General features: G+C 42.6%; 1 protein-coding gene across 9 annotated transcripts; it reads left to right on the forward strand.

Annotated features, from left to right (window-relative positions):
• The first annotated feature begins 313 nt into the window (after nt 1-313).
• On the forward strand, nt 314-11,747 carry ZNF75D (zinc finger protein 75D). Of its 9 annotated transcripts, none has more exons than XM_005614524.4 (6): nt 314-848; nt 2,300-2,826; nt 4,028-4,220; nt 4,943-5,034; nt 5,370-5,496; nt 10,842-11,747. In XM_005614524.4, the coding sequence occupies exons 2-6, from the start codon at nt 2,380-2,382 to the stop codon at nt 11,549-11,551; spliced, it is 1,569 nt and encodes a 522-aa protein (XP_005614581.3). In that variant the 5' UTR covers nt 314-848; nt 2,300-2,379; the 3' UTR covers nt 11,552-11,747. The 9 variants fall into 9 exon arrangements, with proteins under 9 accessions (XP_005614581.3, XP_001494743.6, XP_005614582.2 ...); XM_001494693.7 differs by having other exon boundaries at nt 444-747; XM_023633319.2 differs by having other exon boundaries at nt 459-848; nt 2,300-2,436.
• Nucleotides 11,748-11,978: the final 231 nt, after the last annotated feature.

Genomic DNA, 11,978 nt, shown 5'->3' on the forward strand with positions numbered 1-11,978 from the left:
TGTTGTTCCTGATCTTACGAGGAGCCTGGCCAGAACCAAACTGATTCTTACTTAAAGAGGCACTGGACAAGCCTAGTGGCGACTTTGGGGGCCGGCAGCCCTTAGTGGGCGAAGTTCTCGGTAGAAAGGGCTGCCGGCCGCCGGAGTGCGATGCGGGAACAATCCGGCCGCGCGACACTTGGCGAGTTGGGCAGAAGAGTTCCGTGGCACCCAGAGTCAGCGGGCTACATCGCTTCCAGGCGACGAGCCGGTTTCAGGGCTCCTCCAGGCCTCCAGGGGGCCCGGAGACTCGGCGGCATGAACTCTTTTTCGCATCCGGGGCTGAACTGGAGCACAGGCCGGGTTCTCCGGGATGGAGAACACCCGCGGGTCGCTCCCAGACTGGCTGGGCTGACTGGGCAGGTAGAGGGAGGGAGCGGCCTGGGCGTGGCTGTCACAAAGTCACCGGAAACGCATCCTTCCTTTTCCGGTTGGGGCCCCGTCCACAGCCCGCGACCCCAAAATGGCGAGTCGGGGTGTCGTCTCGGGGAGCTAGAGGGTTCGGGTCGGGGACTGAGCTTCCCAGGCCCCTGCGACCCCGCATTGGGCGCTTCGCTCGCCGCGCCGCGCGCGCTTTCCCGACCCCGCCTCCCGGGGTGGCGCAGCAACCCAGAGCGTCCTACCCCGAGCGACGGGGAGGCGTGGAGACCTTACAGTCGAGCCGAGAAAGAGGGAAGTGGCGTCCGCGGAAGCCAGGGCTGCGTCGAGGTAATCGAGAAACGGATTTTCCCTTTCGATTTGGTCCGGAGAGCTCCTGAGAGATACCGGCCGCGCGTGCCGGTTGCAGCCTTTGGGGCGGCTGCGTGGCGGTGAGTGGGGGGAAGGGGGGCGCGCAGCCCTTTCCAGTTCGCGGTGGCATCGTCGCCTGGCGGCGGGGCGGCGGGAGAACGGGCGAGACCTGCTCTCAGCAAGGCCGGTACTCAGGTTCCTATAGCCACATCTAACCTCCGAAAGCAACCTCTTTGTACCCTATTTGCAAATTTAACCCAGGGATGCTGCTGAAGCACACTCGGAGGCTGCCCGCGTGCAGAGTGCTTATGGGCGCCCTTGTGGTCGATCAAGAAATGTGTAGCTAATTAGCGGTGGGGGATGGGGCAGTAATGTCTGCCACGGCTTCCAGCGAAACTTTCCCATTTCCGCTGGCTTATGATCACCTCGCTGGAAAAAGGGTCATTTCAGCCTCAAAGACATTAGCTTCTGCTGACACAAAAATATAGGAGGTGTCCCTGTACCTCCTGAGCCTACATGGGCAGCAAAGAACCAACCATTTCTTTGAATCCCCGTGGAATCCTCGAAAGAATTTTGTTACTGTTTCTGCTGGGTCATCTGAGGGAAAATCAGAGTCCCAAGGCCATCCTCAGCCTTGCTTAAAGATCTATATGATCCCGAGGAAATATAAAGTCAGAAGAAGGGTTCTCTTTACTAGGACCCTTCCTGTCTCCGAAGGACCTTAATCATCGCCGTTTCTCTTTCTTTCCTTTTTTACAATCTGACATTTGGATATCTTGTAAACAAGGCCAACTGTAAGTTTTTCCATTAAAGAAAGCAAAAAATTTAATACACAGGTACAAATCTGCACAGTGCCCTTTATAAGTCTTCCTCAAAAGTACCGAAAAAAAAGAAAAAATGTTGACGACATCCCGTTGCTTAGTCGGGGCATATTTACTGAGAGCAATAAGGTTATTTTTTCCCTAATTACTTCTTTTCTGATCTGGCTGTGTCAATTCTGCCAGTATGAATGCAGTGGAAAGGAGAATATCAAATGTTCTGTGAAGTAAAGCTTTCAGTCTTCTTAAGAGGATGAAGGGGCATAGAAGTTGTTTTCCCCCTGACTAGAGACCAAGAACTGGAATGATCTGTTAAAATTTAGAGAAACTCACATGTGCCCTGCTTGTGAAGATGGAACAGGAAGCGCACAGATTAAGTATTGGATTGTCTCAAAGGTGCTTTTATCAAGTGAGTGCCAGGTTTTTCAACCACCAGTGTTTCCTCAGCCTTTAAAAAAAGAAAGAGAAAGTGACCAATTGACTGTTGTCTTCTCTGAGTTGTGCTTTGTTTTAAGGTTGAGTAACAGAAAAGGAGAGAAACTTGTCCTGAAGTAATCTGTCATCATGAGTGTGCTAATACTTGGCAGTTGGTTTTAAAGGGGAGACAGGACAGGAACTTTTCTGTTTATTCTTCTCTGACGACTATAAATAGAAGTAAATATGTGTCATGTGGCTTTCTTCTTGACATGTACTTTTTTTCTCCCCTCCCTCAGTGCCCTTGGGGAGAAGATCCACTCAGTGATTTTGTACCAAACCTGACAAGGCCTCAATTGTCAAAGGTGGCACCAGGAGGATGTCACACATAGGAGTAAAACTGTTCCTAGAACAAATGATGATGAGACATCTGAAGGTGAATGCATGCTTGTACCCACACATGGAGGCTTTGTGGGAGTCAGAGGGGTCTGTGAAAGAGAGCTCCAGTGGGAGTAAGAAATCCAGCCCACAAATGGACAGTCTTGGTCCTGAGAGCGCTCGCCAGCACTTCCGGAGCTTCTATTATCATGAAGCACCTGGACCGCTCGAGGCTGTCAGCCAACTTCAGGAATTATGCCATCAGTGGCTAAGGCCAGAGATCCACTCAAAAGAGCAGATCTTGGAACTGCTGGTGCTAGAGCAGTTCCTGACCATTCTGCCCAGGGATACCCAGGACTGGGTGCAGAAGTATCATCCACAGAGCATCAAAGAGGCTGTGGCCCTGGTAGAGCGCTTTCAGAGAGAAGCTGGTGGAATAAGTAATGAGGTGAGACGAAAGATTCCTTCCATGTACGATGAAATGGAATAAAAATGGCATGTCCGGGGCGGGGGCTTAATTGAGGAATGAGATGGATTAGCTCTCTCTTCTTTTGTTCCTTAGGATAGCGAGGCGGGGTCTGAAATCACAGACGTGCAACCGTAGTCAGTCCACAGTTTTCAGAGTTCTGGCAGTCTCTCCTGGCCTTAGGAAAAAGATATGGTTTTTGCCCTCTTCAAGGCCGGGGTGAATTGAGGGTGGTGGGCCTAGTCTGGCATGGTCAAGGAGACAGAACTTGAATTCCCAGAAACAGAGAAATAAAAGGCAAGAAAGAATTGGGAAAGGGGAAAAAAGGAGAGAAAGGGTAGCAAACAAGTATAAATCAAAGAACTCTGGGGAGACTGCAAAGGAAGAGGAGAAATGGAAAGTACAAAGGGAAATGAGGATACAGAAGGAAGAAAAGTGCCAACAGAGAAGTGGAGAGAATCAGGGTGCTGGGGGCTAGTGCCCTCTCTGGTGGGAACACACGTCTCTGGGCCAGGAGAAAAGAGCCTCCGTTGCCCTCCCCTCGTGGTCTGTCCTTGGCCTTGCTGGTGATTGGGGAACCAAGGTTCACCTTTGGGAGATGGGAGCACACTCCCTGTCCTCAGGAGCCTCCCTAGAGGAACACGGGGCAGGACAGATTTTTCATGTCTTATTACAACTATATCACGGAGGGAGGTTAGAGCCCAACCTTCCCCATTTTTTCCACCATTAAGTCCCCTTTGTCCATGAAATCCTTTCCTGGCCGTGGGAAGATTGGGAAATTTGACTGACAGGAAATCTTTTTTTATTCAATTCCTCATTTTTTAGCAAAAACTGGAAGATAGAAATCTACTCAGGCAAGGATGCAAGTCAAGAAAGCAAGCCAGCGAAGGCAGCGTGAGAACAGGCAGCCTGCCCCTGCTTTGCTAGTGGCCTGAGCTGTGGCTCTACGTGGAAGGGTGGAGGCTGGCAGCGGTCACAGCCTTTTTCATTTTGTATTAATTTTCCCAGATGATGTGTATAGTTCTGTCTGAGAAAACGGTGGCAGAGTCTCTCCAGGTTTTTAAATTCCTTCCTTTAATGTCATTCACTCCCCGGATCTGGGCTCTACTCTTGTTTGTCCCTCTACCACCACCTCAAAACCAAAAGTAAGTTCTGTGCTAATGAGGATGGGGATTATTTCTAGGTCACAGCCCATGAGCTGGGAAAGGAGGCAGTCCTCTTGGGAGGAACAGCAGTGGCCCCAGGCTTTAAGTGGAAGCCAGCAGAGCCCCAACCAATGGGTGTGTTCCAGAAAGAATGTTGGAATACATACCGGGTACTGCAAGAACAGCTGGGCTGGAATACTCACAAAGAAACCCAGCCTGTATATGAAAGAGGTGAGGAGCTTCATAATAATTCTCTTCTCCTGGGAGCTGTGAAAATAACTGTTCAGCTAGAATGTCATGGGAATTTTCCAGGTGCCCAGCCATGCTAGCATTTAGGATGTCTCTCAGGTGGGAGTACAACAGGCCAGTGGTGGGTGAAGGTGAGGTTCGGTCTGGGCTACAGAAATATCCAAAACATGGAACCCTGGTATTCACACTGTGGACCTTGCTCCTTCGAAATTTGAGAGAAGGTGGAACAGGGACAGGTGGGGTCCTCTCACCCTTATAAGTTAGAGAAGAAATTGGATCAGAAATGGGCCATCAGTGGCAGAGTGGGAACAGAATTAGGCACCAGGAAAAAAAATAATAAAAGACAAAAATCTCCTACATTTCCTGCTGTACACTGGAGGACCTGAGTCTTTTATTTTCACATACCTCTAATTCTTGCCCAACTCAGTGAACAGTTTCTTTTATGAGAGGAAAAAATAATGGATTTCCTTTTATTAATTTCTCTCATGAAATCTGGGGAAACAGGCAAGTGGGGAACCGGTTCTATGGAGTGGTGGATATTTTTTTCGTATTTGTGATGAGGGCACTTCTGGCAGCCCACACACACTTGTGAAGGTGAGCCGTCTTTACTGAAGGAGTCCCGATGTTCTGTATTTTAGAAATCAGCTCAGGGTATTCATAAACAGAAAAGAGAGAACTTTTCTCTGGCTCTTTTCCACCCACAGCTGTGCCTGCTCAACAGATTCTAGCCTTTTCTGAGCAGAAAAGCACCCCAAACTGGAAGATGGCATCTGAGCTCATCTTGCCTGAGTCCCAGGTGAGCTGTACTTTCCAGCTTTTCCAGGCAGCCTGAACGTGGCCTTTTCTGTGCTTTTCTCTGCTGCCTGTGACCCCCGGTGCGCGGTGGGTGCTCTGAGGCGTATTAGCCCCAGATGTTGTCCTCTAGCAACTAGGTTTGGTACAGTGCGATTGGGCATCTCTCAAGCTGTTGACTGATCTCTTTAGCTCCTTCCTTTTCTGCCGTCTCACTTTTTTCCCCAAATCTTATACTCTTAACTTCTTCAGTGACTGGCCTGCCGTGTAATTCAGACATGAGTGATAAGATGGCTCCTGTAGTGGCAAGTACTAAACTAAACGCATTCTCTTCTTTAGAGTTTGTTGACATTTGAAGATGTGGCTGTGTCTTTTTCCGAGGAAGAATGGAAATTGCTGGACCCTGCTCAGAAAATCCTCTACAATGATGTAATGCAGGAAAACTATGAGACTGTCATCTCTCTAGGTAAAGATTCTTCCTTCCCTTTGCGTAGAAGTTGAGTAATCTCTTATGTCCTCACTTTATGGAAAATGCACTCCCGTAATAGTCCCAGTGTTCCTGTAACTGCTTGGTTTTCAGCTTGATGGTGTGGGGGAAAGTAAAGGCATACCCAGATCACCTGGAGAGCTTTTTACAAATACATGTCCCACTTCTTTACTCTAAATAGAATTCTTGATCTATCGTATTCCCACCCCACCCTGCAAACTTGTTCTTCCCGTATTGTTTCCATCTCAGTAAAGGGCACCACGGTTTACCCAGTTGCTCAGGCCAAAACCTCTCACATTTCCTTTATTCCAGTCTTTCTGGATACCCCACAACTGATCTATCAGCAAGTCCTCTTAGCTCTGTCTTTAAAATAGATCCTGAATGCAACCGTGTCTCAACCTCTTCCACTCTTAGCATCCTAGTGTAAGCCACCCCCACCTTTAACCAAGACGACTTCAACAGCAGTGGATTCCCACTCGCCATATTGTTTTCGTCTGTCCTCCTTGGGATTAGTTCTTAGCTTCCTCGCTGCATATCCACCGACACCCATAGCAGAATATAAAGAAGATATTGAATCGAAGGTTCTGCCCATTTGAACATTCGGAGTAAATAAAAGGATAAAAGAGTCATTCCTTCTTCCTGAAAATAGTCTGGAATTAAGATAGCTGTCCATAACCTCAAGGTTTTATTCTCAGAGCATTATTGTTGTACGCTAAACTTAACGTGATCTGTTTAGAATGAGGGGGAGAACCATAGATCCAAGGACCCCGAGAATTCAAGGACAGTCTTGGAGCGTCTCCTACACATAAGTATACACATGGGAAGAGGGGAAGTGTTCCTTGATAGGAACCTTTACAGGGACTTAATATTTTAAGATTCTGCGGATGTATTTTTTGTTAATTGAACTTTTTATTGAGATAATTGTAGATTCACGTACAGATTTAAAATGTAATGTAGAAAGAACCCATGTACACTTTATCCAGTTTCCCTCAATAACTTTTGTGAAAGTGTCATATGATATCACAACCAGGATATCGATATTGACACAATCCACTGACCTTATTTATATTTCCCTTTTTACTTGTATTCGTTTGTGTGTGTATTTAGTTCTGTAAAGCTTTATCGCATGTGTTGGTTTGTGTATTCACCACCACAATCAAGATACTGGACAGTTACATTATTACAAGGATCCGTCCTGCTGCCCTTCTGTAGCTTCGTATCCTTCCTTCTCATATGCAACCCCATCACCAGCCCATGCCAACCACTAATCTATTCTACATTTCCATGATTTTGTCATTTTAAAAATGGTCTATGAATAGAGTCATAAAGTGTGTAACCTTTGGGAATTAACGTTTTTATTCAGAATAATCCCATGGAAGTTCATCTTAGTTGTTCCATGTATCGATAGTTCATTCCTTCTTACTGCTGAGTAGCATTCCGTGGTCTTGATATGCCACAGTTTTTTAAATCATTCACCCATTGAAAGATATCTTTGCTGCCTTCAGTTTTTGGCTATTGTGAATAAGGCTGTCATGAACATTCCTGTTCAGGATTTTGTGTAGAGAGAAGTTTTCATATCTTTGGGATAAATGCCTTAAGAGTGCAGTTTCTGGTTCATATGATAGTTACATGTTTAATCTTGTAAGAACCTGCCAAACTGTTTTCCATAGTGGCTGTATCATTTTACATTCCTGCCGGCAATGGATGAGTGATCCGGTTTCTCCACATCCTTGCCAGTGTTTAGCAATGTCACCTTTTGTTTTGTTTTTTTTTTTTGCTGTTCTGATAGGTATGTAGTCTTATCTCCTTGTGGTTTGGATTTGCATTTCTCTAATGGCTAATGATGTTTTGTAGCTTTTCATGTGCTTATTTGCCATCTATATCCTCTTCAGTGAAATGTCTTTGCCCATATCTTAATCAGATTGCTTTTTAACTGTTGAGTTCTAAGAGTTTATATATTCCAGAATCTAGTGTTTTGTTAGATATAGTCAGATGATGTGGTTTACAAATAGTTTCTCCAAGTCTGTATATTGTCTTTCTGTCCTCTTTCCATGGGCTGCCAGAGAGTAAAAGATTTTAGTTTTGATGAGGACCAATTTTTCATTTTTTTCCTTATATTTTGTAGTTTTGGTGTCAAGTCTAGAACTCTGACTAGCCCTAACTCCCTAAAATTTTCTCCTATGTTTTTTCCTAAAAGTTTTATGTTTTTACATTTAAGTCCGTGATCCATTTTGAGTTAATTATTGTATAAGGTGTGAAGTTTAGGTTGAGATTCATTTTTTGGCCTATGGAGGTCCAGTTGTTTCAACCCCTTTTGTCAAAAAGGCTATCCTTCCTCCACTAAATTGTTTTTGCAATTTTGTCAAAGATCGGTTGGGCATATTTGTGTGCGTCTGTTCTTTTCCATCGAGCTATGTGTCTGTCCCTCTGCCAGTATTGCACTGTCTTGATTACTGTAGGTATATAATATAGTAAGGCATTTTCATATCTGTCGGGTAGAGTGATTCTTCCTACTTTATTCTTTTTTGTCAAGATAAAATTTTCTTTTAGCTGTCCCAGGACCTGTGCCTTTCCATGTGGATTTTAGCATAAGCTTATCTGTGTCTACAAGAAACTTTGTTGGGATTTTGCTAGAAATTACGTTGAACCTGTACATTAGTTTGAAGAGGATTGATATCTTTACTATGTTGATTTTTTCAATCAATGAACACAGTAGGTCTATTTATTTAGGTCTTCTGTGATTTCTTTCATCTATTTTTTGCAATTTTCTGTGTACAGATCCTCTACATGTTTTGTTAAGTATATGCCAAAGCATTTCATTTTCATAAGAGCAATTGGAAATGGTATTATTTTTTTTTTTTTATTAATATTATGATAGATTACAACCTTGTGAGATTTCAGTTGTACATTTTTGTTAGTCATGTTGTGGGTACACCACTTCCCCCTCTGTGCCCTCCCCCCACCCGGAAATGGTATTATTTTTAGTGTTGATTTCTGCATGTTCATTGTTTTTATATAGGAGTGCCACTGACCTTGTGTTTTGATCTTGTGTGCCGTGACCTCACTGAACTCACTTATTAGTTCTCAGAGTTTTTTTGTAGATTCCTTGAGATTTTTATACATAGACAATCACTTAATCTGCAATACCTTTTATTTCTTTTTCTTACCTTGTTGCAATAGTTGTAACTTCCAGTACTATGTTGAATAAGAGTGGTAAGAGGAGACATCCTTGCCTTGTTTCCTATCTTATCATGCAAACATTAAGTATTTCATCATTACCTATGATGTTAGTATGGAGTTTTTTGTTGATACTCTTTATCCAGTCAATATAATTCCTAACTTTCTTAGTGTTTTTCTCATAAATGGATGGTGGGATTTGTCAAATAATTTTCTATGTCAGTTAATAGGTGTATGATCTTTGAAGTCTTGTTGATACAGTGGGTTATGTTGATTGGTTTCAAATGTTGAACCAGCTTTGCATGCCTGTAATAAATCCTACTTGATCATGGTATATAATTCTTATATGTTGTTACATTCAGTTTATCAGTATTTTGTTGAGGAATTTTGCATTTAAGTTGATGGGAGATGTTAATATGTAGTTTTCTTTTTTAGTATTGTCTTTATGTGATTTTGCTATTAGGGTAATACTGGCCTTATAAAATGAGTTGGGTAGTATTTCCTTCTCTTTTCTGGGAGAGATTGTATAAAATTGGTGTTAATTCTTTAAATATTTGGTAGAATCCTCCAGTAACAACATATGGACCTGAAGATTTCTTTTTTTGGAAGTTTTTAAATTATGAATTCAATTTCTTTAATGGTGATAGTGCTGTTCAGATTATCTCTTTCATATTGGTTGAATTCTGGTAGTTTGTGGGTTTTGAGGAATTAGTCTGTTTTTTTCCTAATGTTTTAAATTCATGAGCATAAAGTTGTTTATAGTATTCCCTTATTATCTTTTCAATTGCTGTAGAATGTGTAGTGATATACCCAGTTTCCTTCTGATAGTGGTGATTTGTCTTCTCTCATTTTATTTTTGTAGTCATGATAGAAGTTTATCAATTTTATTAATTTTTTTGAAGAACAAGCTTTTTGTTTGTGATTTCTGTTCTCATCTTTCTTATTTCTTTTCTTCAACTTGCTTTGGGTTTATTTTGCCTTTTTTCTAGTTTCTGAGGTAGAAACTTGGATTATTGATTTGAGACCTTTCCTCTTTTCTCTTGCAAGCTTTTAGGGCCATGCGTTTTCCTCTGAGCACTTCTTTAGCTGCATTTCACATACTTTGATACATTATAAGTTCATTTTCATTCAACTGTGTATTTTTAAATTTCCTTTGAAACTTTCTCGTTGAACCATGGATTATTTACAAGTGTATTGTTTCATTTCCACATATTTTTAGATTTTCCTGTTGTCTTTCTGTTTTTGGTTTCTGGTCTGATTCCATTTTTGTCAGATTGCCTTTTCTCATTCAAGTTGTGATTTCTTTTGGTTCTTGATTTGATGAGTGATGTTTTATTGTATCCTGATCATTTTGTTTGTTATGTTAGAGGTGTCTGGGTCCTATTTAAATATTTTAGTTTAATGGACAGTCACCCTGTTTTAGTTTAGCACATGGCTTCTTTCTTGCTACTGTGGGGTATGCCTCCAGTGACAGTTTAGTTTTCAGAGCCTTCATGTTGTTATTTTCTTTCCTTAGTTTATATGGTGCTACTAGGACTCCCATGTGTCCCTGCTGGTGCTGCCTGAGGGTGAGGAAAATATTTACCTACGCCAGAGTGTCTCAATGGAAAAGGGGAGTCTTAGCCCCACAGGGTTGAAAAAGTTTCCTGGGCCAGGCTACTTGTTGTGGCTAGGTACCTCTTGCTAATTCTGCCTATCACTTTGGTATCTTCTTACTGGGATTCTGATGTTGACAGAAGGTTTCCCATTCAGACTTGGGCAGGAGTAAGCCTATCCAGGCAGCCTTCCGATGCTAGGATGAGGATTGGAAAACATTAGATCTGGGGTGCCTTCTTCTCTTGGGTGTAGGAATGTCAGACACTCTGCTATGTTATTCTGCTAGTCCTGAGGTCTCAAACCAATTTGCCTTCTTTTTACTACTTTTTAGAATTCTCTTTTGGTTGTGTGTTGTATTCTTTCATGGGTTGGTTGTCATACCTAGCAGGGAGGATCAGGGAGAAATGGATCTATGCCACTTTTTTCAGATTGGACCAGAAATCACTTGTTCTTATATTTTTCAAAAGTAGTCACCATTGATTTTTCTCTCTGTTCCTATAGTTTTCTTGTTCTGGAACAGAGATGGCTGATTCTTCTGTTTATTCCAACAGGGTTAAAGCTCAAAAATGATACTGGAAATGACCAACCTATATCTGTTTCTACATTAGAAATACAAGCATCAGGATGCAAAGCATTAAGAAAGTCCAGAATGAAAGTTGCCCAGAAGACAACAGGCAAAGAAAATCACAGTGGTACACGCAGGGTACGGAAACGGCATCGAGCTTTTCTAGGAAAGAAAAGAAAGAAACTTTCAACTTGTAAACAAGAGCTTCCAAAACGTATGGATCTTCATGGGAAAGGCCATGCAGGAGAGAAACCTTTTAAATGTCAGGAATGTGGGAAAAGCTTCAGAGTTAGCTCTGACCTTATTAAGCACCAGAGAATTCACACTGAAGAGAAACCCTATAAATGTCAACAATGTGATAAGAGGTTTAGATGGAGTTCAGATCTTAATAAGCATTTAATGGCACACCAAGGAATAAAACCATATAGATGCTCATGGTGTGGGAAAAGCTTCAGTCATAACACAAATCTACACACACACCTAAGAATTCACACAGGAGAGAAGCCCTTTAAATGTTATGAATGTGGAAAAAGATTCATTCAGAACTCCCACCTTATTAAACACCAGAGAACCCACACAGGTGAGCAGCCCTATACTTGTAGCATATGCAGGAGAAACTTTAGCAGGCGGTCAAGCCTTCTTAGACACCAGAAACTCCACAGGAGAAGGGAATCATGTCCAGTGTCTCCAGTCTGATGAACGAATACAAAATTATGAGGCACCCAATGATAGGAATCTGTCATCAGCAGAAAATTTGGGAGGGGTACATGTCACGCTTCACAGAAATGAATCTAAGCTGTCTTTCTTATTCAGCATTGTATCTTTAGTGCCTGGCACAAGACTGATACGTAATGAGCTCTTTATAAATAAAAGAATGAAAATATAGCTATCATATCTGTAGTCATCTATCTAATTATCTATATCTATATCTGTCTGGTTACTCGGCTTCCCTACCCTCTGTGATCTAAATTCTTCAGGTATCAGGTACTTAGCAAATAAATGATGGCTACGAGTCCTAGTCCCGTTATTTTTCAGCAGAGATGGAAAATAGAGTGTTCAGGTCCTCTGAAGGGAGCTCAGAGAGAATTACTAAGTTGGAAAGAGTTTCTATGACTATTCTATC

This window comes from Equus caballus, chromosome X (assembly GCF_041296265.1).
Source record: "Equus caballus isolate H_3958 breed thoroughbred chromosome X, TB-T2T, whole genome shotgun sequence".
NCBI classification, from domain to species: domain Eukaryota; kingdom Metazoa; phylum Chordata; class Mammalia; order Perissodactyla; family Equidae; genus Equus; species Equus caballus.

Bases quoted from the DNA above. Each gene is read 5' to 3' on its own strand.
- ZNF75D (XM_005614524.4), top strand. From the start codon at position 2,380: ATGTCACACATAGGAGTAAAACTGTTCCTAGAACAAATGATGATGAGA. The intron at 4,221-4,942 runs GTGAGGAGCTTC...TTCCACCCACAG, and splicing joins CCAGCCTGTATATGAAAGAG to CTGTGCCTGCTCAACAGATT. The intron at 5,497-10,841 runs GTAAAGATTCTT...TTATTCCAACAG, and splicing joins TGAGACTGTCATCTCTCTAG to GGTTAAAGCTCAAAAATGAT.